The sequence below is a fragment of the Centrocercus urophasianus genome, unplaced genomic scaffold, assembly GCF_019232065.1.
Source record: "Centrocercus urophasianus isolate 14NV4802_14NV808 unplaced genomic scaffold, USGS_Curo_1.0 seq_12, whole genome shotgun sequence".
In the NCBI taxonomy this organism is placed as follows: domain Eukaryota; kingdom Metazoa; phylum Chordata; class Aves; order Galliformes; family Phasianidae; genus Centrocercus; species Centrocercus urophasianus.
The window spans coordinates 17,564,867-17,591,873 of record NW_024884364.1 but is presented as its reverse complement, the minus strand read 5'-3'; the positions used below and the strand labels follow the sequence as shown (position 1 = coordinate 17,591,873).

The following is a 27,007-nucleotide window of genomic DNA, read 5'->3' as shown; positions in this document are numbered from 1 at the left end:
TTCTATGGAGGCTTTTCAAGATGTAAGTGTATTCAAAGCTGGAGTATTTCATACTTTCAATTGTTTGTTGTATGTAAGCAGTTCATCAGAAGATAGAAAGCAATGCATAGGCAGGGGGCTGTCTTGAGGTGGTATGTTCCAGTAACATAGTTGATTTTTAACCCCAAATAATGGTATCAAGCCAGCGCTCTTGAGAAATGCTTGTATTGACCACTTTCGATGCTGAACTGAAATACAAAGCAGTGGCACTGCAAAGATGAGTTGCACAGGCTGCTTGACCACTGTTTTACCTATATGATGTTTTTCAGGAGGAAAGACTAAACTGGATGAGATAGAAGGCTTCCTCCATTCTCTGCAAAAGCCACTTTTTAAGTTGGGCTATCATTGCTTGAATTTCATATATATTCCCATTGAAAATACACTTTACATTAAATTTCTAATATACGTTAGTTTCACTGCTCATTGTAGAAATGGCATAGTTATGATCTTACCCTGTTGGCATTCTTTATATTAAAAACTATGGATTTAATTTTGTCCTTAAAGCCCCTTATGAATTCTGCTGTTTTTGAAAACACAGAATCACAGAATGGTAGGGGTTGGAAGGGACCTCCAGAGATTATTGAGTCCAACCCCCCTGCCAAAGCAGGTTCCCTAAACCAGGTTGCACAAGTAGGTGTCCAGGCAGATACCTTGAATATCTCCAGAAAAGGAGACTCCACAACCTCCCTGGGCAGCCTGTTCCAGTGCTCCGTCAACCTCACTGTAAAGAAGTTCTTGCATTTGTGCAGAACTTCCTATACTCCAGTTTCTGGCCATTTCCCCTTGTCCTGTCTCCACACACTGCTGAAAACAGTCCGGCCTCGCCACTCTGCCCCCCACACCTTAGATATTTATAGACCTGGATCAGGTCCCCTCTCAGTCTTCTTTTCTCAAGGCTAAACAGACCCAGTTCACTCAGCCTTTCTTCATAGGGGAGATGCTCCAGGCCCTTCAACATCTTTGTGGCCCTCTGTTGGACTCTTTCCAAGAGATCCCTGTCTTTTTTATACTGGGAAGCCCAGAACTGGACATAGTACTCCAGATGAGGCCTCTAAGTCATGACTTCAGTTCTGTCAATATAAGTTGTACCTTTGTGCTCAGCCTGTCTTTAAGTACTAAAATGTATTCATGAAAGGGTATTTCGAGTAACATAAATGACCAAGTGTGCAGATGATATGAAGTTGACAATATTTGACACTGACCTAGACCAACAGATGTTCTGGGCAGACTTTAATGAGAAGTGATCTTCTGTACTTTTTTTTAACTGTAAAAAAAGTGCTGATAACTGTGATGAATTGCTTAGACTTGGGGGGAGGAGAAGAAAGCACATTGTATGTTCTTAATAGCAAATGATAGATTTGGTAGGGTTGAATGATAGGTATATTTGTCACCATTATATCTACCTGTTTTTCTTGTATTACCCTATAATCTGGATTGTGAATAATTTTTTGGTGCATTTTCTTCATGAAACGGTGTTGGGAAGTAAGAAAATGCTGTTATTCTCATTTTACACATTCAGAACTGAAATGTGGAGACACCGTGGCCCAGATCCTCAAAGAAATAAAGTGCCTTTTCCTCATTCTTTCTGCTGGGGTTCAATACCTACCTGCCTTTAGAGAAAAAAGAGCTTTACAGTTTGCAGAAAAACAAAAAGTTATGCATAGCACTTCAAAGCTAAAAGCAGCACTATGCACTTATGAGAAGCATAAAGTTCAGCATTGTGCTATCACAGCCGTGGGAAGATGAAGTTCACTTTAATTATTTTTAGGCTTGAAACTCCCATCAGTAATTTAGAGTGGTGAAGGGAAATGCCTTTTCCCCTTTTCAAAAAATAGCAAATCAATAAATATTCTTCTCCATAAGCAAATAATACCATGGCAATAGTCATGAGGAGAGTTAAAAATAATAGACATTTCTGCATGGCTCCTAGAAAAAAGCACTAAAGTGCAGGCTTTCTATTTCCTTTTCTCTTTCACACACACACATTTTCCTGTTTATGGAGTAATAGTACTTAAATATGTAATTTTCTAATTATTATTTTTTTAATCTACAAACTATTTCATTGTAGTATAAACCAAATCAATTATATTCTGAGTTAGCTGCCATTGAAGAAACATATGCCTGAAATTTAAGGAGTGAGGGAAGTAACAAAGGGTTACTCCTGTTGTATTTCTGCTATGTAATATAAATTCTATAGCCTGAAATCAGTGGCTATCCTGGTGTGCTCTTGTCCTTTAGGTTGTTTTAGTAATTGCTTAAAAATCTGAAAAAACATAATGACCTCAAACACAAAGTTTTGAAGGAACAGTTATTTTCTGAGTTGTTTCTTCTCCCTTTCTCCTAAACCTCTCATTCTGTAGTAAGTTTCTGCAGTGCTCTCATTAGCTCTAATTTTCTCTGCAAGCAATTTTGTTACTGGAGCATGTAATAGTTACCACTTTTTTTTTTTTTATTATTTTTTTTTCTTCCCCTCTCTCTGTTTGTTTCTCTCAGGACATTCTTTCTGGAGATGAACTCAAAAATACACATGCAATCCAGATATAGGACTAAGTTATTGCTATTAAGACAGAAAATTACTAAAGGATATTTGACCTAGTCGAAGTTTGTGTAGCAAATTGTGCTTGGGAAAATGGTATCAGGAAAGAGATTCATGTTTTTCTTATTTCACCTCTGTTTTCTGAGCGAGAATAAACAAAACTGTAAGTTTTGTTCTTCCCGTCACATATGCTGATAAACTTCCTTTGCCTCATTGGGATGTTGGGCAGCCAGGCTTGTAGGAGGAGGTAGAGTCAGTGTGCCAGAAGGTTACTAACTCACTGTTGTCACCTCTTGTTTGCTCCCTCCTCTCATTCTGTACACGTTTCTTTTTATGGCTGTCTGAAAAAATAGTGAAATGAGTAGGCAAAGCATGCTGTATTGATACTGCAAAGCTCTTAATTTATAATTGTTTCCTGCAAAAACAGACCTCTGCATACACAAAAATAAAGGGAAAAAACTGGTTTTTTTGGTGTTTATAGCCACCAAATGACATTTATAATTAGTCTGGTAAATGGATTAGAGATATAACCTAACCATCAAACTGAAGTGTTAAACTCATTAAATAGCTTTCATTTTAATTGCAAAAAAAGTACAAAAACCCACCCCAAAATATAAACGGATAAACATGAGATGAACTCACAAGGCAAATATTTCCAAACTTGTTTATTATTTTGCTACCCATGGTCTTGTCACATACTGAGATAAAATCAGTTTTAAAAATCTGTAAAAGCAATTGAGCCATGATTTGGGGGTAAAAAAGCCTTTCTTGACTAGAAACAGCTTGTGGCTAATGAGATATGAACCTGTCTATTCAACAAGAACTTAATGCTGGTCTTCTATGCAGCAACCTGTAGTGGAATATACTTAACTATAGCTCCATCTAGGCACAACAGTTTTACTAACAAAGCTTCACAAAATGTGAAAAGAGATACAGCATGATGACAATAATATCTAAATGACACACTCTTTTTGCAGTGATTCCATTACTTCATTCAACTTAGTTAATGATAAAGTAAAAACTAAATTGCACTGAACTTATCTAAAAAGCTTTGTTCAGAAGAGTACGTATAATTTTACATTTCTGTATTTTCTCTATAAAAATAAAATGTTCCTTAAACACTTAGTATGTAGCATTTGAGGAGGGATTTCTGATTAGTCCAAAATAAATTGTATGGGAAAGACTTAACATTCGTACTGTCTCCCCTGACCCATCTTACCTTTTCATTCTGAGTTTACAACCCACTTTCACCTTAAATTTCTCCCAGCTAGCCAGGGATAATTCCATTATTCCTGACACTGCTCAGCTCCATGCTTTTTTCTACATTTTTAAAAACCTGACAGGCAGCAAAACTCTGGAGTACTTGTGGATGCCTGCTTTCAAGAGAACCCTGGCCTTTGCCAGCCTTGGGTCCTTTATCATCATGTAATCCCATATGACAATTGTATAGCAATTGTACTTGTCTATAGAACAAATACCAAATTCCAACATCCTTTCCATAACTTCAACCTGAAATATGGAATTTCTGTTCTGTAATATGATGCTGAGACTCCTGTAGTGGAGTATAGCATCCTGACTGCTTGTGCTCAAAGAATAGAAGGGAAGGATACTGAGTTGCTTCATTGTGGTGACCATCTGGTGAGAGGCAAATAAAAACTCTTGGTTTCAGATAGCACAATGAAATCTGGAAGGTGATATATTTGGGAAGTGCTGACTGCACTGATGAGTAGTGTGGGAAGAGCTTAGAAATTTTCTCCTGAAGATTGAAATTTACCTTATAATTAACTATTATTAAGTCATATGTCAAGTTCTTTATTCCTTTCTTTTCATTTGTTGAGCACATTGAAGTTATCCTGGAGTAAAGAACATTCCTGTTCGATATGGCTTCCTATTCATACAATTGTGGTTTTTGTTACTGTCATTATCAGTTTTGTTTTTTCAACAAGATAAAGTAAGTATAATGCAAGAATTTATGTTTGTGTCATTGGTCAGTCCAACCTAAAAGTTAAAGAAATTTAGATAGACTTGGATTCATACTTCAGGTTTGGAATTCATATTAAAATTCCTGGGAATCCACATAGTCTTTCTGATGTTACTTCTTGACTGTGTTCCAAATTGGCACATTTACTATTTAAAATAAATGAATGAATCTGCAAATATAGTCATTTGTTTTTTGAAATTGCCGTTCCTATAATGGGAACTTCTCCCTGTAGAGGAGTTATGTTTTGGTGGGGAGACCCTCAAATCATTTGTAGAACAAAGATGAGTATAGAAGTTCTAATTAACAGTATGTAAGCACAAATGAGAAGTTATGTGTGATTTAAAAAATATAAGCGGTGAATTACTACAAGTTTTTATCCTTTAATTTGAAATAAAATAATGAAGTTTATTTCTATAAAAAACTCCTGTTCCCTATACAAGTAGATTTCTCTGTCTTGCAATTAGCAGCAGTATGATACGGAGTCAGAAAAGAAAAAGTAAAAACGTTAAAAAAAAAAAAAAAAAAAAAAGTATCATTTTTAATTGAAATATTTTACAAATTGAACAAGCATCACTATTTCTTTTGTGTACAGTGAGTAGCAGCATAGGTTTAATGAATTGCCTGAAGTCCTGCGTCAGGTCAATAGTAGATTTAGGAATATAAATCAGGTTTTGAAATCTGAGATTTCTCTTAGTTTTATGGGATTATGTCTCAGTGTCATCACCAGCATTAAAGGAAATATGAACATTCATTTGCAGCTAGATTTTCTGCCTTAACAGAAACTTTTATCATTATCTGCTATAAAAAAAAAAAAAAGCTTCTTTAAGAATGAATTTATTTTCAACCTGTTTTGTATATATTTTTCAATTAATATTGGACTAATTCAATACTTAAATGAGTTTGCAAGTTATAGTTATGCCTGGAAAAATGTAACCATAATCTTTAAAATCTTTTGACTTCCGTAAGGCATTTGACTGGAAATGACACGGCATATTGATTAATAAACAAAACTTATTCAAAACCAACCTTATAAGCATTAAGAGCATTGAGCAGATAAGAACTGTTTGAAAAAAAAAAAAAAAAAAAAAAAAAAGAAACCCGGGATGATAGGATGATAAGTAAGAAGTCTCAGTGCTTTACTTCACAGGGAAAAAAACAGGTGGTACTGTACTATTCCTGTGCTTTTCAGGGTTGGTTTTTAGAAACACCCTGGGAAACAAAATTGTTGCCAGTAAAGTTGCCAGTGCCACAGCAACTGTGGATGTATGAAATAATGAAGAGCATGGGTCACTTAGCTCAGAGATGCATGTTTCAGTGTGGTGTGAAGCATAAGGACATGCATGTAGGAGCTACAAGAGGAGGTAGCAGAAGCAGAATGGGGAGCAGTATCTGAGGAATAGTACCAGCATTGTGGTAGACAGGCAGTCACCCAGGGCCAAAGAGCTTCACATAGGTATACAAACAACACTGTGAAAGGCTAGTAAAGAAGTAAGACCATTGTATCTGTTGCTCCTGTGACCGCTACACTGGGGTCTCCAGTCTGGAAGCCACACTTCAGAAAAAAAAGATGAAAAATAGAAAAGGACACAGAGAAGAGCCACAGACTAATTAAAGGATTAGAAAAATGTGATTTCTACAGCAGGACTTAGGAGCTCAATTTATTTAGCTTATCAAAGATAAGGTTAATGGGTGATATGATCATAATCTGTAAGTACCGGCAGAAGAAAGAGAAATTTGATAATAGAGGGCTCTTCAGAGCAGGGAAGAAGATGTAACAAGAGCCCATGGATGCTCAGTGCTGCAGTAAGACTAATTCAGACTACCAGAAAAAAGTTTTTTTTTTTTTTTTTTTTTTTTTTTTTTTTCATTTAAACAGTGATAGCTGTTACTCACTAAAAAAAGTTACCAGAGGTGCCATTGGGATTTCCATTGCTAGACTTCTTAAAGGTGGAATGTTTTTCTTAAAGAATGTTTTCTCATTCAGTGTCTGCTGCAGTTTTAAGGAAGAAGTTAAGGCAAAGTTTAACATTCACTATTAAATATTATAAAATTTCCATACTAGAGAACTACAGAGGTAATTTCCATATCTCGAAATTATGAAAGATGTGTTTCTTTCAACATACCAGGTTTGTTGAATCTGAATAATCTGCCCTCAGTCATGCCTACCTTCTTCCTGAAAGCTCACCACTAACCACTCTTGATTTAATGGGACTATCTGTATGGGTCAGAACTATCATACTCAGTTCTACAGGATATGAGTGTTTTTTTGTTTGTTTGTTTTTTTGCAATGGTAACAAGATATCCTAGGCAAGTCCCATTGGAAATGATATTCTGATTCCAGTTGATAGCCTCCAGCCATGAGTTAATGTACTGGTGCAGAAGCTGCTGCCCCCATTGCTGGATGATGGTACTTAGAGATAGCTGGGAAAACCTTGTATGCTTCAATGATGGTAAAAGGTATTGCTGTAAATGGTCATGCTGAGGGCTGGCAGCTTCTCTTCTGTGCTTTGTGAGCACATACTACCTGCTTAACAGAAATGAGACTTCTCCTACAAGGACCAGAGCTCAGTGGCATAAAAGCCACATTTAATACTATTTTAAATGGCCTCATGCTTTCTATAGCATTTATTTATCTGCTTCTGGGCTTTTATAAACCTTTTCTCTTGTCTCAGATGTCCTTCAGTAACTCAAGTGAGAAGCTGGTATAAGCAAAAAAGTTAATCTAAATGTTTTTTTCTTAGTTTTCCGTAATTTACTAGAAGTTTTGTTCTTGTTTAAGATATGTACTGATTCTTTTGCTCTTGCTTTTTCTATTTTTCTATCTTGCATACAGTCTTCCTTTCTTCCTCTTAAGCTAATTTCCAAAATTATTGGCTCATTTTCTTTATATCTCTTATTTCACTGCAGGCTTCCAATCAAACTATATGCATTTTCTGTATTGATAAGGGATAGGGGGAATTCTTTCCTTTGACTTTTGTATGCTCTGTTAATTTTATTTGATTAATTTCTAAAACATCAGCACTCAATACAGGGGTAAGAGAAAAAAAAAATTCTAGACCTCTTTCAGATCCAGGGACCTGCAGTTTCCACTTAAGTGGCCAAGCAGCATTTTACATTCTAAGTACAGTTCTGATCAATAAGGCTATGACATGACCATAATTAGTAAATAAGAGATTGCATACACGTTGAGATGTTCACTGTAGGAACTATAATATCAAAAAAGAATGTGGGATAATCCTAGGAAGATTTCCCAAATCATATGAATAGGGTTCTGAATCATTACATTAGTTCTTTATTAAAAAATATGAACAGAAGATAGTCAAATGTAAATCACAGTCACTGATTCAGATTTCATTGGCACTAGGCTCTGTTTAATGCTTTTTATATGCAAAACCTATTTTAGCCTCCATAGCCTCTTATCTGCAGCTCATACTTTAGAAGGTTATTTCTTTGGTAAGATCTTATAATTTAGTGGAAGAAATAACAGGCTGTGTGCATTTTTTCTGGATTTTTAAAATTCTAATTTAAGCAATAAGCAATTTATGCAATATCTTGAGATTCCTTGACACAGTGGAGTTGAAAGAGAAGAAATGAAAGAAAATGACAAATCTCTTCTGTTTTTTTTTTTTGTTTTTTTTTTTTCACTCTTGTTTATGATTTTTTAACTCATCAAGCATTTCTCAGTGTGTGGTTTTCAAGAAGAAGCATTTGATTAATGAAGTGTCAGACACAGAAGATGTCATGAGAATTTTCGCATTTATTTTTCGCAGTATTTAATATAGACATGGTATTTGCAATACTTCATATTTTTATTTACTGCATTTGTTGTCTTGCTAATAGTAAATACCCTCTTACCAAGAACATAAGTAAATAGTAAATTTTGCACTTTAGACATCTACGGGAAGATGGTATTTGTACAAAACACCCTGGAGCGGTCCAGAGAAGGGCAACAAAACTGGTGAGGGGTCTGGAGCACAAATCTTATGAGGAGTGTGTGAGGGAGCTGGGATTGTTCAGTCTGGAGAAGAGGAGGCTCAGGGGAGACCTCATTGCTCTCTATAACTACCTGAAGGGAGGTTATGAGGAGGAGGGGTTTGGCCTCTTCTCCCAGGCAACAAACAGGACCCAGGGAAATGGCCACAAGTTGTAATAATGTACTAATGTCCTGTTCTATTCATGTCCTTGTATAAAGTTCTTCTTTCTTTCCTATGGATACTGGAAGGTTGCTATAAAGTCTCCCCAAAGCCTTCTCTTCTCCAGCTTGAATAATCCCAGCTCTCTCAGCCTGACTTTGTAGCGGAGGTACCTTAGCCCTCTGATCATCCTCATGGCCCTGCTCTAGACTTTCCTCAGCAGATCCAACAGATCCAATGTCCTTCTTATGTTGGAGGTCCCAGAGCTAATCTCAGTACCGTAGGTAGGTGGGGTCTCATGAGAGCATAGTAGATGTGGACAATCAATTCCTGTGACCAGCTAGACAAGCTTCTTTTAGAGCAGTTTGGGATACAGATGGCTTTCTGAGCTGCATGTGCAGATTACTGGTTCGTGGTGAGATTTCCAGCAACCAGCAGCACCCCCAAGTCCTCAGAGCTGCTCTCAATCTACTCATTACCCAGCCTATATTTGTGCCTGGGATTGCCCCAACTCCAGGGCAGGACCTTACACTTGATCTTGTTGAACTTCATGAGGTACATGAAGACCCACCTCTGTATAGGTCCCTCTGAAAGGCTTCCATTCTGTCCAGCAGCTTGGTGTGGAAATTTGACGAGGTTGCACTTAATCCAGTCATCCATGTCATCAATGAAGATATAAAATAGCATCTGTTCCAATACTCTGTTACTGGTCTCCACCTGGACTTCGAGCTGTTGAGCTCAGTGCTTTATGTGTGACCATCCAGCTAATTCCCTATCCATCAAGTAGTCCATCCATCAAGTCCATGTTTCTCTAGTTTACAGATAAGGATGTTTTGTGGGACAGGGTGAAATGCTTTCTACAAGGCCAAGTAGATGATGGCAATTACTCTTCCCTTATCCACCAATGCTGTAAGCTCATCATAGGACATCACCAGACTTGTCAGGAACAATTTGCCTTTAGTGAAACCATATTGGCTTTCACCAATATTCTCCTAGCATCGTTTCCAGGAGGATCTACTGAGATGAGACAGACTGGATTCATCTCATCAGGTCTCACAAACATATGCGCCTTCAGGTTTCTTGGCCTTGAACCTGGTCTTCTGTAGTGGACAATTCTTCATTGTCCCAGTCCCAGATTTTGCCATCTGCAACTTGGGTGATGTGGCTAGGACACTTAGTGGTGAAGACAGGCAAAAAATCCTTCAAAATCTCAGCTTTCTTCATATCCCAACTAACCAGGTCTCACAGAGAGGGCCCACTCTTTCCTTTTTTCATTGATGTACTTACAGAAGCCTTTTTTTGTTACCCTTGATGTCTCTGATCAGATTTTATTCTATCAATCAGGGCTTTAGCTTTTCTAACCTGATAACAGGCTGCTCAGACTATTTGTCTGTATTCCTCCCAGGCTGCCTGTCCTTGCTTCCAAACTCTGTAGGCTTTCTTTTTGCTCCTTGTTCATTGATACAGGTCTTACAGTGTTTTCGCATAACTTCCTCTTTATTGGGATGCATTGCTCTTGAGCTTGGAGGAGATGACCCATGAATATTACTCAGCCTTCTTGGACCATTTTTCCCTCAAGGACTTTATCTCATTTAACACTATCAAGCAGATCCCTGAAGAGGCTGAAGTCAGCTCTCCTGAAGTCTAGGGTAGTGAGCTTGCTGTATGTCATCCTCACTGGTCTAAGGATCTTGAAATCCTCCATTTCATGGTTGCTGCAGCCAAAGCTGGCCTCGAGATTCAAATTCCCTTTCTTAGCACTGCTGATGATTTATCTTATTTATTTATTTAGATTATAAGCACTTCAGTAGTAGAAGAGTTTGTTTTTTTTTTTTTTTTTTAAAGAAACTACATATGAAGGGTGTTGGATTATCAGAATACTCCGAGCTTTTATGGTGTCAGTATTTACACACCAGGTATAAGGCCAACAAAATTATTTTGTGTAGGAAAATGAACAGTTATCAAAACCTTACTAGAGCTGCATTTTTATTTATTTATTTATTTATTGCAACATCAGCAGGTCAAGTAGAAGTTTAGTTAATCCCTTATTTAGTAATTCCTTACTATGGTCTGAAAAATCTGTAAAATGACCTGAAAATCTGTATACTAGACAATAGTTTTATGTGTTATTGTACCTATTATACAATAGGTACAATAGTTTTTTTCAACATACTTATGTTTATATTCACTCCTCTAAGACGGTAAGGGGATTTTTCACTTCTGATGCATTCCACTTGAGTGCCGATCTTGTAATATTTCTTATTCTAGCATAGTTAGCTAACATGAGCATGTCTTGTATTATTAGGTCCTGTATAAAAGAAAGAAGCATGTATTTGATTTAGTCTATTGGACTGTCTATTTTTTTCATTGTATCTTTGCACTGATTAAGCATACCTCTCTGATAATTTTCTTTTCTTTCCCCATCCCTATGAAAAAGAAAAAAGAAGATGTCCCACATTTTTACTGTGCTCCCTTGTGCTATTCTTGTCAGAATGTACTGTTTGGCAAGGGGTGCTATTTTTGCAATACACAAAGCAACACTTCAGTCTAACTATGCCATTGAAAATGCTTGTGATTCAAGAACCTGGCTGATACTGTTCCTATATTGTATAGAGGTATTTGGAAATTTTCCCAGTGACTTCTCAGCAAACACTTAATGTGATTTGTAATGCTTTGGGATAGACTCGCAGATGTGAAAGAGAACTACTACATCATTGCTTCCATTTTCATATATGATCAGGTTATATTCTCTCAGCAGAGGATGTATCTGGTATTATATTCACACTATGTTTTTATCTAACAATATTCCAAACTTGACAGAAAAAACATCATCCCAAGAGTTCTTCAAAAATCATAAAATGAAACAGGGAATCTAGGCTACCCTGTCTGTTTAAGAAAAGGTATGTTGATTTTACATTATGTTTTTAGTGGTGTTTTCAGGAGCATTTTAACAGTATTATCTCTACTGAGACATCTGTATGCGTCTGCAATATGTGAGCCCTATGCGGATTCATATCATGGACATCTGGATTTGTATGTGTGTCTTAGAAAATGAAGATTGCAGGCTACTTCTTTGAAGCTAAATCATATCACATACAGGAAAAAAAGAAAAATAATATCAGTATTTCTTAAATTCATTTTTCTGTTTCATTTCTGCAGAGAATATATTATCTATTTTTTTCTCCAGTTTTTTGCATTATACTTCTTGATGAATATTGTTACACAGTCACCTGTGTGTAGCTGTTGCAATAAATTCAGTTCTACAACTGAAATCTTTTTTTTCCTCCTTTTCTTCCCTTCTACTTCCCTCCCATCCCTCCTTAGGTAGCCAAGGGCAGTTTCCACTTACACAGAATGTCACAGTTGTTGAAGGGGGAACGGCAAATTTGACCTGCAGGGTCGATCAAAACGATAACACCTCCCTCCAGTGGTCAAATCCAGCTCAACAGACACTGTACTTCGACGACAAGAAAGGTAAATTATTTCCAGAACTCATGGTTCTGCAGCATTTTTTCTAAGACAGAATTGCAATTGTAATGTAATGTTGTAGGAATAGGAATATGTAATGTTGAAAGAATAGGAATATGTTCTAGGAATATGTGCTTTCAGCTGTAATTATGAAATAATATGTTATTTAATCTGTTTTTCTCATGGGTAAACATGTTTCATTGTATTTCTTCCTTTTGTACAAAATATTATGTTGTTATTAAGGGAAGATAATATATGAAATTCTTAGTGCAAGCTGATTTGGAAAACTTTGTTACAAAATATCTTTAAAGAGTATTATAAGACTGGCAAGGAAAGAATTTTAACTTTAACTTGATTTTATTATTTTGTCTGCATGTATATATTTGCATTAATACCTATGTATACGTAAAATCACCTGATTCAGGTGTACTGGAGCTTCGTTTTGTTGTTAGTGTTAGTCCATCTTTATTCCGTGTACTCTTTTCCAAATATGACACGCATAATATTTTAATCTTAGTTAACTTAAGAAAAAGAACCAGAAAGTGTTCATACCTTAGAAAAAGAAGGATATTATCACTGTAATGCAATATATTTCTAAGACGTTTGTCCTTACCTGAAAATGTGAAGCATTCTATTTTACATAAAAGAATGTCAACCTAAAGATAACATTAGATACCATGAAGATAGTTAAACAAAAATTACAAGTAATAGAAGCATCACTTGGCTTCAAAAATGCAAAAAATTTTGTGTAAATCTTAGTGATATGGACATCCAACAGTTGAACAGTATTTTATACTTTATTCTCTCCTTGAGTTTGATCTGAAAGGTGCTATGTATTCTTGAACATGCCATGAGAAGTGCAGTTAGTCATCTGTTTAAAGTGAAAGAAAAGCTGTCCAAATGCCTTGCTAAATAATTGCAACACTTTACAACACACTGCAGGACTTAAAACGCTGTGTGAATCTATGCGTTTGAATGAAAGCAGAGTCTAAAACCTGTCATTTTATACCTGCAGAAGCTGCAATCAAAATATGGATTTTTGCTATTAATATAATAGCTGAATAGAATCTCTTTACAGTGTTGAAGTGGTTCCTTTCTCTTTTATCTAATTTCCTATAGTGTGTAATCATCTGATTTGCAATTTGTTTGAAATCATAAGTACCCTTTGAATGTAGACTTGAAGGTGAAAGGCTTATAAGGTGCGAACTTGAGTGCCATAAGTCTAATCCTATAACCTTTACTTAAATTGAGAACTTTATTTTTTCTTCAATTGTTAGTGATTTGGAATTAGTTAACAATGTCTGCAAAACTAAGAACTGAGAGAACTAGTTTATTGGTAGAGCACACCAACACTTGTAAAATCTATATCTTTTATAACTAAGCAGCATTTTAAAGGATGTGGAGAAAGATGGAAGAGAAATGCAAATAGTTTAGTTTTAACTGTGTAGGCATTTTGATACAAATTTAATTTTCTGTATAATTTAGCTAGATCTCTAATTATACAAAGAATAATTGAAGCTTGTGTTACTTTTTAATACAACGAATTAAAGCAGCAGAATTTGAATGGCAAGCAGTAATATGAAGTACATAGTCACGATCTGTGTAGCCCACTGGAAATGTGAGGAGCTGAAGTGTGTAAATCTAAAAGGCTGTACTGTATAATGAACTTGTCTCAAGATGTTGAGGAATATGCTAGGATTTAAATCATTTGTTTGTAGAGGGTCTGCTGAACATCTATGAGACGGGAGAAGGTCTAACATGATCAAGTCTAGGTCCTTCAATGGCAGTTGTTTAGTCCTTCACACATAGGAAAAGCTTTCAAATCTTGATTTGACTTCTCCAAACATGGATATACATAGAGCACTGAGAAGTACATCCAAGTGTCATAAAGAAAACTTCCTGTCATTTCTGAAAATGGGAATTGAACTTCTCATTGGTATTTTTATTGAGTGTGCATTTGTTTCTGTTCTTTGCGTACAAGAAAGATATTTCCTTTACATAGTGATACTTGCTTTATTGATACAAGATTATGAGAAATATTTACAGCTCTAAAACCTTGATTTTGTCAGTAAATGGTGGCAAATGCAACTGTAAAAACTTTCTTGTTCTTTTTTGCTTTATCTGCTTGTCTCAGTCGGGCATACATTGGCTATAAAAGCAGCTTTCTGCTAGATCCAGTCATTACATTTAATTTATTGAAAGGAGTTTCAATTTATTGAAAGGAGCCTCAGCTAGAGTCTTTTCAAACCTGTCTCCTAGGGTTAACCAAAACTAAAGGTCTTACTTCTCCCTTCAGCACTAAGAGAACTGCTATTTAATTGCTGTGTTTCTCAAGCTGAAAATTCATGAAAACTTTTGAGTAGGAGCCTGAGGATGCTGGGTTAAATTCTGTATAGAAAACCTAAGAAGAACATTAGAGGAGCTCCATGTATATCCATTAGAGATATTACTATAGTCTGAACAAAATCAGAATCACATGCCTTTAATTTTACAACCTTCTAATAAGTTATTTTCTTTTGAGAAAGCATAAATTGTTTTCTTACAAGAATGCATAAAATAAATCAGATTAAAGTTATTCTGGTTGCTCTGGACTTTAACAGTTGTGAATCTTGTAGTACAATGCAGGAATTCAGGTAAAGGAAGGACTTCAAAAGGAAGTCCCAACTACAGCAGTAGAAGAGGAAGTTAACAGCTGTCAAGACATGGCAAAATAGGTTCCAAAAATAGAGGAAATTGTAGTGAAAAGCTCTCCAGTGCTAGATTGTTTTTGATGGGGCATTCATACTTCTTTGTCGTACAAATTGCTTTCCCTATCTTGCAAAACATTTTCTGGTGAAAATAAAGCTAACTGTATGCCAGCAGATTCCTCTGTTTAGAGAGAGGGAAAGTTTGCTTCCAAGTCCCTGTGCCTTTTGACAAGGAATTTACAGTTAGTTTCCACTTTATTAAAAACAGATTACACATACTGTTGAAGTCATCATCGTGTAATTTTGTGTTCTGAACTGTGATGCAATCATTGACTTCAAAGTTAAAAGTCATATTCTTTCTTTTCCTGTTTTACATGTTCTACACATGGAAGTGCCAAGTACACTAATGCCAAAAGCTACATCCTAACTTATTCTTTTGCCTCTTGTACTGCCATGCAGGCATGTTTTAAAGCACAGATTTTGTTTGGTTAGGAGGATGTTTTGTTGGAAAGAAACACCTCCTCCCCTACCTTTTCAGCAATTTAATACTTATTTAATATTTATGAAAGAGTCAGAGACTATATGTAACTTGAGACATTTTCTCCCTTAGTCTATGCAAGCTTGAAATAATAATAATAAATTATGAGTAGAGTCTTCTTTCAGAAAATATACTACATATGAAACTGATTCAGTGGTTATTTCCTGGTCCTCACCACCTGAAGTATGTGATTTGTTCTAAGTACAGGCTTAAAATGTGCTTGACTCATTGTGGTGATGGGAATTGAGCGGTCTGTAGGGAGGAGAAACGCAATGTTTTCTTTATCTTCTGCTTTTGTTGCTTTTCTAGGACACGTCTTAGGAAAAGTGATGTTAGGCCAGAGCAACAATTAAAAGGCCTTTTTTTCCCCAAGTCCTAGTTTGCTTCTCATATTAATTATTATACTGAAGATTACCTTAGCAAAAAATAAAAATAAAAACTGTGTAAACTCTTTTGCTTAGATGAACATGATACTGGAATATAAGAAAATGGATGTCCAGCAGCAGAAAGAATTGTGCAAACTCATTCAGTTTCACAGATTTTCTCTTCATTTAAATGTTTTTAAGGATTTAAACGCATTCCTGCTGACAAAAATTGGTGTGGATATCCTGAAAAAGAACACATGTATCATGTCTACTATAGGAAAAGAAGTTATAACTTTATTTTTTAAGCAAATCAAGATAAAACAGTAGCTTCTCCCCAAGTCTGATTTTCGGACTCTAAAATGTATTAAATGTATTATTTCAACTTATGCTAGCTAAAGTACTTGGAAATACAAATGTTTGATCTTGTGGATTTGGTGTCAATGATGGCCCCTCTTATTCAGCATGTTGTCTATTTGTTGATCTTTCTTGTACGTATTTTTTTCTGCTTTGTCTAACTTGTAGCTTCAAGGATGTTGTGTATCCATTGTAAATGTTTAATGGTCTTATTTTTTAATGAGCTCAGCAAATTCCTGCAACTGTTCTCAGTTTCCCACCGTACCCCTTGGACAGAATTTTAAAGATTTGTCTTCCTGGAAAATATGAGTTTACAGCTCACTCTGAACAAGTTTAGACTCTTTAGAAAGAAATGCAAATGTCATGCTTCACATGAAATGTGTTTTTCCCTACACAATTTTCCATTAAAATGAGTAATTACCATAGAAATCTCTGTACCATTTCATGCACCAAAGTAGCTATAATTATATACCTGCCTTTGGAAGAAGAACAATGAGCAACAATGTAGAACTGGTGGATTTGATTTTAAATGAATATTGGTCTTTTTATTTTGGATTCACTTGTGGTATTTCATAAGAATTTAGAGTGAGCAATAAATGCAAAGATGTAAATATAAATAGATACGTGTAACAAAAAGGTGGTAGCATGGACACATGGATGGCATAGATGGTAAAGAGAAGACTTAAAAGAATTTCCCCTTAGCTTGCTGGAACAGTCTTCTTTTCACCTTCCCTTTCAGTAGAGATTATAGATACATATGGAGTAGGTTACTGAGTTGCAAAGCAGACATGTATAGCTAAACAATGGCTGTTGGTGCCAAAGTTGTTTAAACTTATCAGTATAAAAACGAGCAATCAGAATAAAGAGAAGGAAGAGAAACAGAAACTTGTATACACCTAAAAATTTTGTTTGGTCAGACAAATGAAAGTGTACCTGCTCTTTACCTTAGGGAATTTGGAAGTCTGTCCATAGTAAAATCACCTGTGTTGACACTTGATCATGATAAGCTTGCCTCTGACTGACACACCGTATTTTGATGAGAGATATGCCTGGTGCTAATCAAAGATCAGCACATTTCTCTTGTGCTTTCATCAAGTAGTAGCACTTTCATGTTTTACTAAAACATTAGTGTATTCCAACCTCAGGATTATTCATCCTTCAGAAGCAGAATATGTTTCTTCAGATGACCTTTGATTACGTTACATGTAAGAGTGCTTGGCATTTGTATTACTCCCCATGGTCTTGAAAGCTTTCAAAGACACTTGTGTACTAGAGAAGGGTTACGAGAGGGCACTGTACTTGCAGATCTCCCCTGAGCTTCACTGTTGGGCACAATGCTGCAGATGAACTTGTAGGGATGCATTTGGGTATAGCACCTGCTTGAAAGGTCCTGCAATTGTACCCTCTCAGGGCTGGCACTGTCATGTTAGAACTGCTGGGTAAATTTAGAGGCAGGACATGTTTGATAAAAGCATCATGCCTTTTGGCTCCAGAAAGCAACTCCTGCCTTTTTTTTTTTTTTCTTTTTTTCCTTTTTTTTTTTTTCCCCCCCTCAATATAAGACATTTCAAGAGAGACCCAGAAACTCACAGTGCACAAGGCATGGAATTTTAACTACATATGTCAGCTTAGAGGGAATCATGACTGCAAAGATCTTTAATTCTTACTATGGTGCTATCAAAACTGAATAATAATAGAAATGATAGAAGTTCTGTGGCACTTGCTGGGTTTAAAATCCTGTCTCCCTCCTGTTGTAGTCATGCTATTCTTTCTAGTTTACACTGACTTGTTTTGTGGAAGCCAGAGTCCAGATATTGAATTTAAGTTTAACCCCAATTTATGCCACTGTGGGATGAGTCAGCCTCGGATACTGATCTATACAGAAAAGAAGAATCATTTGAGAATTCTGATTGGGGAAGGGGAGAGAAATGCTGAACTTCCAGAATGTCATTTTACAATTTTTGTAAGCAGTTGAATTTCACATGTAGGTATACGTGTAAACAAACAATCCGCAGAGAGCAATCAGCTCAGAGAAAAAAAAGAAGCAAAGAAAATAGTGGTTTTTTAGGAATAGAGAGAAAAGTAGGAAATATATGCTTTAGATTAGTTAGACAAACAGGGAGGTGATCAGGCTGTTATTCGGAAAACTGAGTATTAGCAGTTAAGTAATGTGAGATCAGGCAACAATGATGAATGAACTTCTGTCTCTACCTTCACATGCTCTGTTACCTGTTGCATAATAGAGTGGAGATGGGATCAGACTGTAGATGATGACCCAGCTGAACTCCATTCTAGGGTACACATAGAAATTAAAGATTCACTGTTACTTAAAATTTAATAGACTCACTCAGTGAGGTAATGCCTTCTAGCAAACCTGTGATAAAGACTGAAAAGCACTGCAAAAAGGCAAAAAAAAAAAAAAAAACAAAACCACAAAAAAACAAAGAAACAACAAGGAAAACTATTTAGACAGTTGTCAAACTATGACTTAATAATTGTATATAAGAGATGCAGAGGGAATGGATTTTCTTTCTTTTTTTTTAATTCTTTTTTCCCCAATTTGGTAGCAATAGCTTTAAATATTTATAACATTTGACAAGTTTCTAGCATTCAAAGCCAAAATTGTAGCAGATAGAAATCTGGTTTAGAGGAGGAAAATGTTTTCATAGAGAGTTTTCCATGATGATCTTTTGGAATAGTTCTTCCAAGATTTGTGACTGAATTTAATGTTATATATTAGGGAGATCTGTCAGTTCCACATCCACAGTTATAGTGTGGAGTATCTTTTGGGTCAGTTCTGCTCAGCTCTCCTGGTTGTGTCCCATCACAGCCTCCTGGCCACCTCCAGATTTCTCCCTGGGAGAGGCCAGAATGAGAAACAGAGAAAGCACTGTATAGACACTGCTCAAAAACAGCCAAAACACCAGTGTGTTGTCAACATTACTGTGGCCTCACATCTGAACCAGCGCATCATATGGATTGCTATGGAGAAAACTGACTCCATTCCGTTAAAAACCAGTATGCTTTACCTCTGAACCATGGTTAGGAAAGAAGTTTAAACAATCTTGAATAATAGTTGCTTACTATATTTGTGGGGGGGGGAAGGAAAAAAAAGAACTCTCTATAGAGTTTCTGAGAACAAGAGATATCTCACCTGATCCTCAAAAACCGAGGTATCAAAACCAGCCACTTCTGAAAACCCAAATGCTTTTGTTCATGTATCCTAAAAAAGATAGCATGATAAAAGGGACAGGAGTTCTGTTAAAATATCTTGACAGTATTGTCTTCATGAGTGTGAAAATTTCACTTAAAAATGTATTACAGTGCATTAGAATATTATTTCATTGTAATAAATTAGTGAAACTACTCCCACTTACAGCATTTACTTTTTCATTTTCATAACAATACTAAGAGCATAAATGAGCATATTGTAGAGATAGTTAGAAAGTGTAGGAGTTTGCATTATATTGTGCTGAAATGTGAGTATGTGCAGAAACTAAGTTGGCTAGCACTCAAGCTAAATGGAGAATGAAGCTGATGCGATGCACTGGAATATGCTGAAATGAGGTGATAGTTGTGATGACACTGCTAAGCTTACCCTGTCAGGAATGTTTGCACTCAGGCTGGTGCCTATTTTTGTTTTAAATGGAAAAGAATCTCTTAAAGCATATATATATATATAATTTTTATTTTTCAGAGAGTATGTAGAAGGGAGTCAAAATAAAGAATGTAAAGAGAAATTTCTTACAGCTGACCTCTCTGCGCTAATGGTATATTACAATAAATTTGAACCTGTTGTTTTCTTTCAGACAACTCTAAGAGGAAATGATACTGAGGAACAATTGGAGTGCAGAGAAGGACAAGAGGGAGAATAGGTTCTCTGTGATAGGCAGTAGATCCAGGAGTAGTAGAGCTCAACATTGTACATCATAAAGAACATGATGGTAGGCAGTAAAAGGCATTTTGTTTTTAATCATAGTGAACATTGTTCCTTTGGGAAAGCAAAGGTGTTTTTAGTTGATTTCTTGGTGGTTTTTATTGTTTGTTTGTTTTTTTGTGTGTGTGTTTTTTTTTTTTTTTTCAAGAAGAAACTATGTGACAAGCAAGAATACTGATTGTTATATCACATCTTCAGTACAATAGGAATGAGAGAACTACCAAAGAGACCAGAACCTGAATGTTTTGTTGTGTAAATGATTGCTAGATCCAAGAATACTTAACTTCGTAGGGAAAAAAAAAAAAAAAAAAAAAAAAAAAGGGAACTGACATTGCAAAGAACAGCTGATATTTGCAGAGCTGATATAAGTAGTGCTTCTCAACTGAAAATAGCAGCAGTGGAAAAAGTTGAAGTTTCAGTACTTAGAAATAGCGTATCAGATTACAAAGAAGTAGACAATGCTTTAGGATAAAAGTAGAAAAATATTTTAAAAATATTAGAGTGGAGAGGCAAACATAGGACAGGAAGAAGTGATATGTTCCACATAAAAATATGGAAATATCCAAAACACAAGTGCATTCTTGGCTTTGCATCTGAATAATAAAACTCTTATAAGGATGAAAAAGAACCCTCTGAAAACATGACAGTGTCTGCAAGGCACAGTGTGTGAAGTGCACAGCCGTGAACAAACATCTGGGTAGCACTTGTGTTAGCTGTTTGTTGCTGGCAGGTCCATCCAGATTCTACAAGGTTCCTCAATGCAAATTAGGTCAGCTGAAAAAAATATTTTAGCTACTGACTTGTGTCTTATAAATATGCATGTAGCTTAACAGGTATAAAATCTGATTCCACAACACACTGACTATTGATACTGGAAACAATAAATCCAAAGGGTTTGAAACAGAAACAACAAATGAATTAATGTTATCACAGCAACTGTAGACCATTAGCAGTTGGTACAGTGAGTGCCATTTCAACTGCAACTTGAAGGGTTAAGGTAGAGGCTAACTATCAGTCAGCAACTGCTGAGGGAATAAAAACAGTAGTTCAAGAGAAATGTAGTCTAGAAGAGTGATTCAACAACATATTTTTAGTGAATTACCTGAGTGACTGGGGGGGGAGGGAGGGGAAACTGCTGAAGTATGCGACTGAAAGACAGTGACTGCTGTATAGGAAAAAAATAAAAGAATACCAGAAACATTGTCTATCAGTCTGGATTAGCCATATGTGACTCACTTGAACTCCAAACCCATCCCAGAAGCTGATTTGATAACATGATTGTACCTGTGGGCCTGAATCCACTGCATACTGAAATAACAGGTTCTCTGAAACGATGAAGGCTCTTGGCTTGCCAGATTGTATGGACAGTCCAGATTACTCAGTCAAAAGTGATGGGGCAAGTCCCCAAGCTGCCTGTGATCCATGCTGGCAAGTCTATTCAATATTAGAAGGATTTAACAATTTATAAACTAAGGTAGATAAATTCTTTCTGAGTTAGACCTAATTGCCACAAAATGAGTGTGGATATCTCTGCAGTGTGTTTTCCTTATTTCTTTTATTTCCTTATTTCTATTTTCAGGCTTAGTAAAGGGTAAGACAGCTTGGATCTTTTCTTCGCTGGTAGCATGGGTTTGCTTCTCTTTAACCTAAATCTGGAGAAGATATTACTACAGATTCACTTTAAGCCACGCTAGGAAAACATAATGTTAAAAGTCTGGAGTATTTAGTGTTTAAAGTAAAATAAATAGAATGCTTAAGTAAAATAGAGAACTATTATGTTAAATCACAATAAAAATATGCCCTTGTCAGCAGGTACCAAGTGATATGAAGGAAGAAAACCCCAGTTTTGTTTAGGATAAAGTGTTCTTTGTAGAAATAAAGAAAATGAACGCAGAAGATTAAGTTTGCACAAAACCCATTCTATCACTAAAAATAATAAGCCTTATTTGAATTTCCACTGAAAGTGGGAAGCAAACTAAAGTTTACCACATCAAACATTAGATGTTATGAAGCCTATCAAAAAGGCAGATAATTCAAGGCCATGATGATCTTTACCATCCCTTCCAAGCCAAAGCACTCTATGATTCTATATATTCTGTATCTGTTTTATAGACTGCTCACCTCAGTGAACCCAATGATTTGAATATATCCAACTACATTTAAATTGGAGCACTAAATGTACTCTTTCATTGTGTATGAACATAAAAGTGTTATTGTCAGTTTCTGGAATAAAAATGAAAATCTATCAAGTACTGCTTAATATAGGAATTGCTCATCTCTGTTCCCTTCGTGGTAGAAACTTATTTAAGGAACTTCCTTCATGATTGTTTCGGCACAGAAAGTGTAACAAATCATCATGTCCCAGATCTTTAAGGATGTGTGTGCAGAAAAGTAATTGCTGATGAGCTGCTGATATGGGGTGAAAATCCTCAATAACTCAGTGAGAGAGACTGTGTGATGTTCTGCTGTGAGCCAGAGAAAATAACTTTAAATTGAACAGAAACGAGAACTGAATCAACTAGAATGAGATTACTTTCAGAGGTTTGTACTCTGGATAAAAGGAGCTTGAGGAAACACAAAACCAATAGGCAATTGTGTAAATGGAGAAGAAAACAAAACATACAACAGAAAACCTGTGGTGCAAGAAAGTTCAAGGCATGTTAACAAGTGTTATAAAAATATAAAAATCACTTGTAACAACTAATCTGTGGACACTGATAATACTTGTCTATGCATTAATTGTAAAATATTGCTAAGTGTTCAGAATACTGTTTAAAAATACAGAATCACATGAAAAAATAAAAAAGCTTTTGAAATTTAACATGAAAACCAGCTATGAGTTTAGACTAACATAGATTCTACAAGAGTATAGATGCTAACAGAATTATTTTTGGAAGAGAAAGGCAGATGTGTGTTTATGTTATGGAGTGTGAGAAAAAAAAGGAGGATTTTTCTGTATGTGGCAGCTGCATTAAGACTGAGGCTGCATCCCAAATGTCTTCCAGTTCAGTGAGATATGAACAAACTGTGGAGCTCAACAGTTATCTTTTCCTTCTTTGCACCTGAATTTAGCTTTAAAAGCAATGTCCCATTGATCAGTCTGATCAACCATTTTAAATGTAACCTGTCACAGGCTGTTATTATTTTATTTCTATCTTTAGCTTTATTACCCAGTGGCAGCCTAAGAGAATAATACTATGTAACTACACTGACAGCTCAAATGTGTGTTAAATAGAAGAAAAATCAACTTAAATAGAATTTCTTGTTATCTGAAATAACATCCATAGGAAAAAATGTAATGCCACCTTACTAGATCATTCTTTGCATACAGATTATCTGGTGGTGATTCAGTTTACATCAGTGAACAAAAGTTTGGTTTATAGAAGGAGCATCACAAGGTACAGTCTTAGCACTTCTGTATTTCTTTATTTGATTTCATAGAAGGCATATTCTCCATTCTGATATCTTTCAGGCCTTTTTGGTTTATTTTGCAGCCTGAAAATAAAGTGGCTGTCACCTCTGTTTTTCCAAACTTGAATGAAATTATTGTATTGCCTCGGTGCAGATCCCATCATTTCTATTTTAATATCATGGTTGTTCTGCTTAGTACTAACACAGAGGGAAAACTTGCCTGAATTGAACCGTGTTAAATGAATATGTCAAACTTGATCGAACTTGCATGAGGCTCTCTGTAATATGGGTAAGTATTACATAGAACTAGTACTTCTAAAGTTTGGAAATAGTATGAAGAAGTGCAGACGACTTAAAATCTGCTTTATTCAAATGAAGAAATATTCCAATGAGTTGGAATTTATATTCATAGTATGAGATCGTGGGGATAAAATAGTACTCTAAAATCATGTTTACCTCAATTACAGATAAATACGTTATATCAGCCATTAGAACATTAGAAAATGAACCACTGCATTGTATGTACTAGAATGAATGTTTTCATTGTTATTGCTATTACATTAAAAAGTAAAAATATATAAGAATAATTCAGCCTCTTAATTGTAAGTGTTTCTTAGGAGGATCGCAGAACTGTCACATTCCATTTCTTTTAACAGCATGATATAAAGTTTTTGTATACAGTTAGTGCAATGATCATCTGAAAATGGATAGGATCTGAAAAGTAAAGAATTGCCTCTGTAGAGGTGAACCATGGGGAATATATGGAAGATTTACAGTTGTACTGGCTCATTGCTTAGTCAGATGGCAGAAAAATATTCTCAGTATGTATTTCTTTCTCTAATGAAAGAGGTGATTAACCCATGCCAAACGCTATCTTTAAAGAACTTTTTTTTCCAAGTGTACAGAAAAAATTTATGTAGTCCCTGTTTTGGTTTCATACAGATGCACAGCATATTCTTCTGATGTACTTGATTAAGTGTTATTATTATAAAGAATCACTGATCGTTTTTAAGTTTTGCATAATAAATGTTTATTATAGGCACATCTTGTGATAAAATCAGACAAGGAATGAAGATGGCTTAAGGACTCAGACAACTGAGCTCTTGACAAATCTAATAGTAATGTTTACAATTATATTGTCTGTAGTTATCTGTTCTGCCCCACCGCCAGATGTTAGTTAATGGCAATGTGAAATCATCAGCAGAAGGAAATGTACTCTTCTGTTCTATCAGAAAATCTGCAGCTGGTTTCCTTCTGATTCTTTCCTTTGTTCTGGTTCTGCCACTGGAGTGGTAATTTTTAGTGGTAGGAACAGAATATAAGGCTATTTCCTAATTCACCACTGCTAATTCCATCAAAGTACTTATGCCACATTGCTTTGACTCCTGCAGAATAATACTTCTCTGCAATCCTCTGGTCTACCTAGGGAACTCTTCTGACAGCTCTTATCCCCTGGAAAAGTAGAAATGTCAACTTAAAAAGTCAGACTTGTACGTGCATTACTCAGAGCTTTCTTAGCAACTGACTCACATATGGAATTTTCTGCCTGTGAAGATAAGCCAGGATTGTGAATGAGTATTTTTTTCAGGCCCATTGAAGGCTTCAGCTTCTGCTTATTAACACTTCAAAAATTGCTTAGCATTTTCTTTCTTGCAGTGCACTGTGCTTTCATGCTGCCTGGTCAGTTTTTTGCATTTCATATTGCCATCTTTCTGCAGAAGCTGATTTCAGCTTCTGTTAGGGTAGGGCTGGGAGGGAGGATACATCTCTTCTTTTTTTATTTGTCAGTGTACGGTTTCATACTGAAATTGTTCTTGCCTTCAACTGGAAGAACCACCTTAGTGCTGAGGCAAATAGAAGCTTTGAAATCTCTCAGCATACTGTTATGCACAGTCTGTGGTGCTCTTATTAGTCTACCTTTGTCAGCCTCTCTGTAGTAGTTCCTTTGCAAAGCATTTGAGACTTCCTCATTCTGTCAAGGATCCTCCCTGTGTGTTTTGCAGGGGAATTTGTTCTTTAACGGCTGTTGTACAAATCATATTTTAAATAAATATCAGGGCTTCGTGCTTCAGGTTAATGATGCTTGCCTGATCTGTCAGCCAATGGAGGAATTACATCTGAAATTACACCTGTAAAAGTTTGTGAAAAAGCACCATCTTACACAATGAGGATCAAGAGAATTTGAAGAAAAGTACCAGATTTCTGTAGCCCCACCTTCTGTAACAGGTATCCTTAATCATCAAGGCATCTTGCCATTGGTTGTCTTTCAAATATAAATGTGCATTTGTGGTCTGGAAACATCTATTAAAGCTGATGGGTGCTAATAATGAATTCTTCATTTTTTTTTAAAGCTAACCTACTTCCAAATCTAAATGGAGTGAGATCTGGACTTGCTGAGAAGGAAATATCACTGTTTTGAAAATTTCCTTTTGCAAATCCAGCATCAACTATCAAACCTGATTATTTTTTTAAAAGAAATTTTTGGGGATAAGTTGCCTAGCATAATTAAAAAAAAAAAAAAAAAAATCTTTCTTTCTTTCTACTCATTGCACTGTACAACCTCCTGAAGGGAGGCTGTGGTGAAGAGGGATCTGGCCTCTTCTCCCAGGCAACGAGCAGGACATGGTGCAGTGGCCGCAAGTTATATCAGAGGAGGTTCAGGTTGGACATAAGGAAGAACTTCTTCTCTCAGAGAGTGGTCAGGCACTGGAATGGCTGCCCAGGGAGGTGGTGGAGTCACAGTCCCTGGCAGTGTTCAAGACGCGTCTGGATGACGTGCTGCGTGATGTGGTTTAGTACTAGTGGTGGCAATGGTGATGAGGAGACTGTTGGACTGGATGATCTCATAGGTCGCTTCCAACCTTGTGATTCTTGTGATTCTTATGATTCTTGTGTTTCTTTAAAGCATTTATTTTCATAGCTTTTTTGTATGTGACATGGAAACATTTTTAAAATTAAAACATTCCATAACCATCCTCTCAGCACAATTAAATTTGTTCTTAGAGTAAACAAAAAAAACAAAGATAAAAGAGAGTTGCTGTACATTTCAATAAACATGTTTTTATCAGTATAGAAGACATCATCTCACCTGCCCACCTTACTTACAAAACATCATTTGCATTTTTGTCTGTATTGCCTGCTTTCAAATTGCAAACAAAAATTAGTATAGATTTTGGTTTTATCCCCTTCTATGGAGAGCACATACCCATGCTTGGTGTGGTGTGGTGTAGTGAAAATGTCTGCTTCAGGAATCATGTTTGTGTGTCTAAGTTTATCTGTAGTTGATTGCAGCTGTGAATTTCAATCCCCTGAGAATAGGAGTGGGGCATGAACCATGACACCACAGAGCAAAATGCCAACAGAGCAATTCATTTTGTAGCACAGCTCTTACCAGAATGATGCCACACAAAATCCTAACCCTGTGGCAAGCATTCACTTCCTATCAGAGCAACAGCTAGCTCTTTCAGAGGGAAGCTCAAATTCGTGGGCTTGAGAGCTATGAGCTCAGCTTCCTACTCCATCACATTCATTGATGACTAGGACACATCTATGAATGTG

General features: G+C 36.1%; 1 protein-coding gene across 2 annotated transcripts in view; it reads left to right on the top strand.

Annotated features, from left to right (window-relative positions):
- Window positions 1-9,082: 9,082 nt before the first annotated feature.
- The window catches only part of CADM2 (cell adhesion molecule 2), a 178,844-nt gene continuing 160,919 nt past the window's right edge, over window positions 9,083-27,007 (top strand). For both annotated transcript variants that reach the window (XM_042810409.1, XM_042810408.1), the window contains exons 1-2: window positions 9,083-9,104; window positions 12,014-12,163. In XM_042810409.1, the coding sequence (XP_042666343.1) occupies window positions 9,083-9,104; window positions 12,014-12,163 (172 nt within the window). The remainder of the gene's footprint in view (window positions 9,105-12,013; window positions 12,164-27,007) is intronic.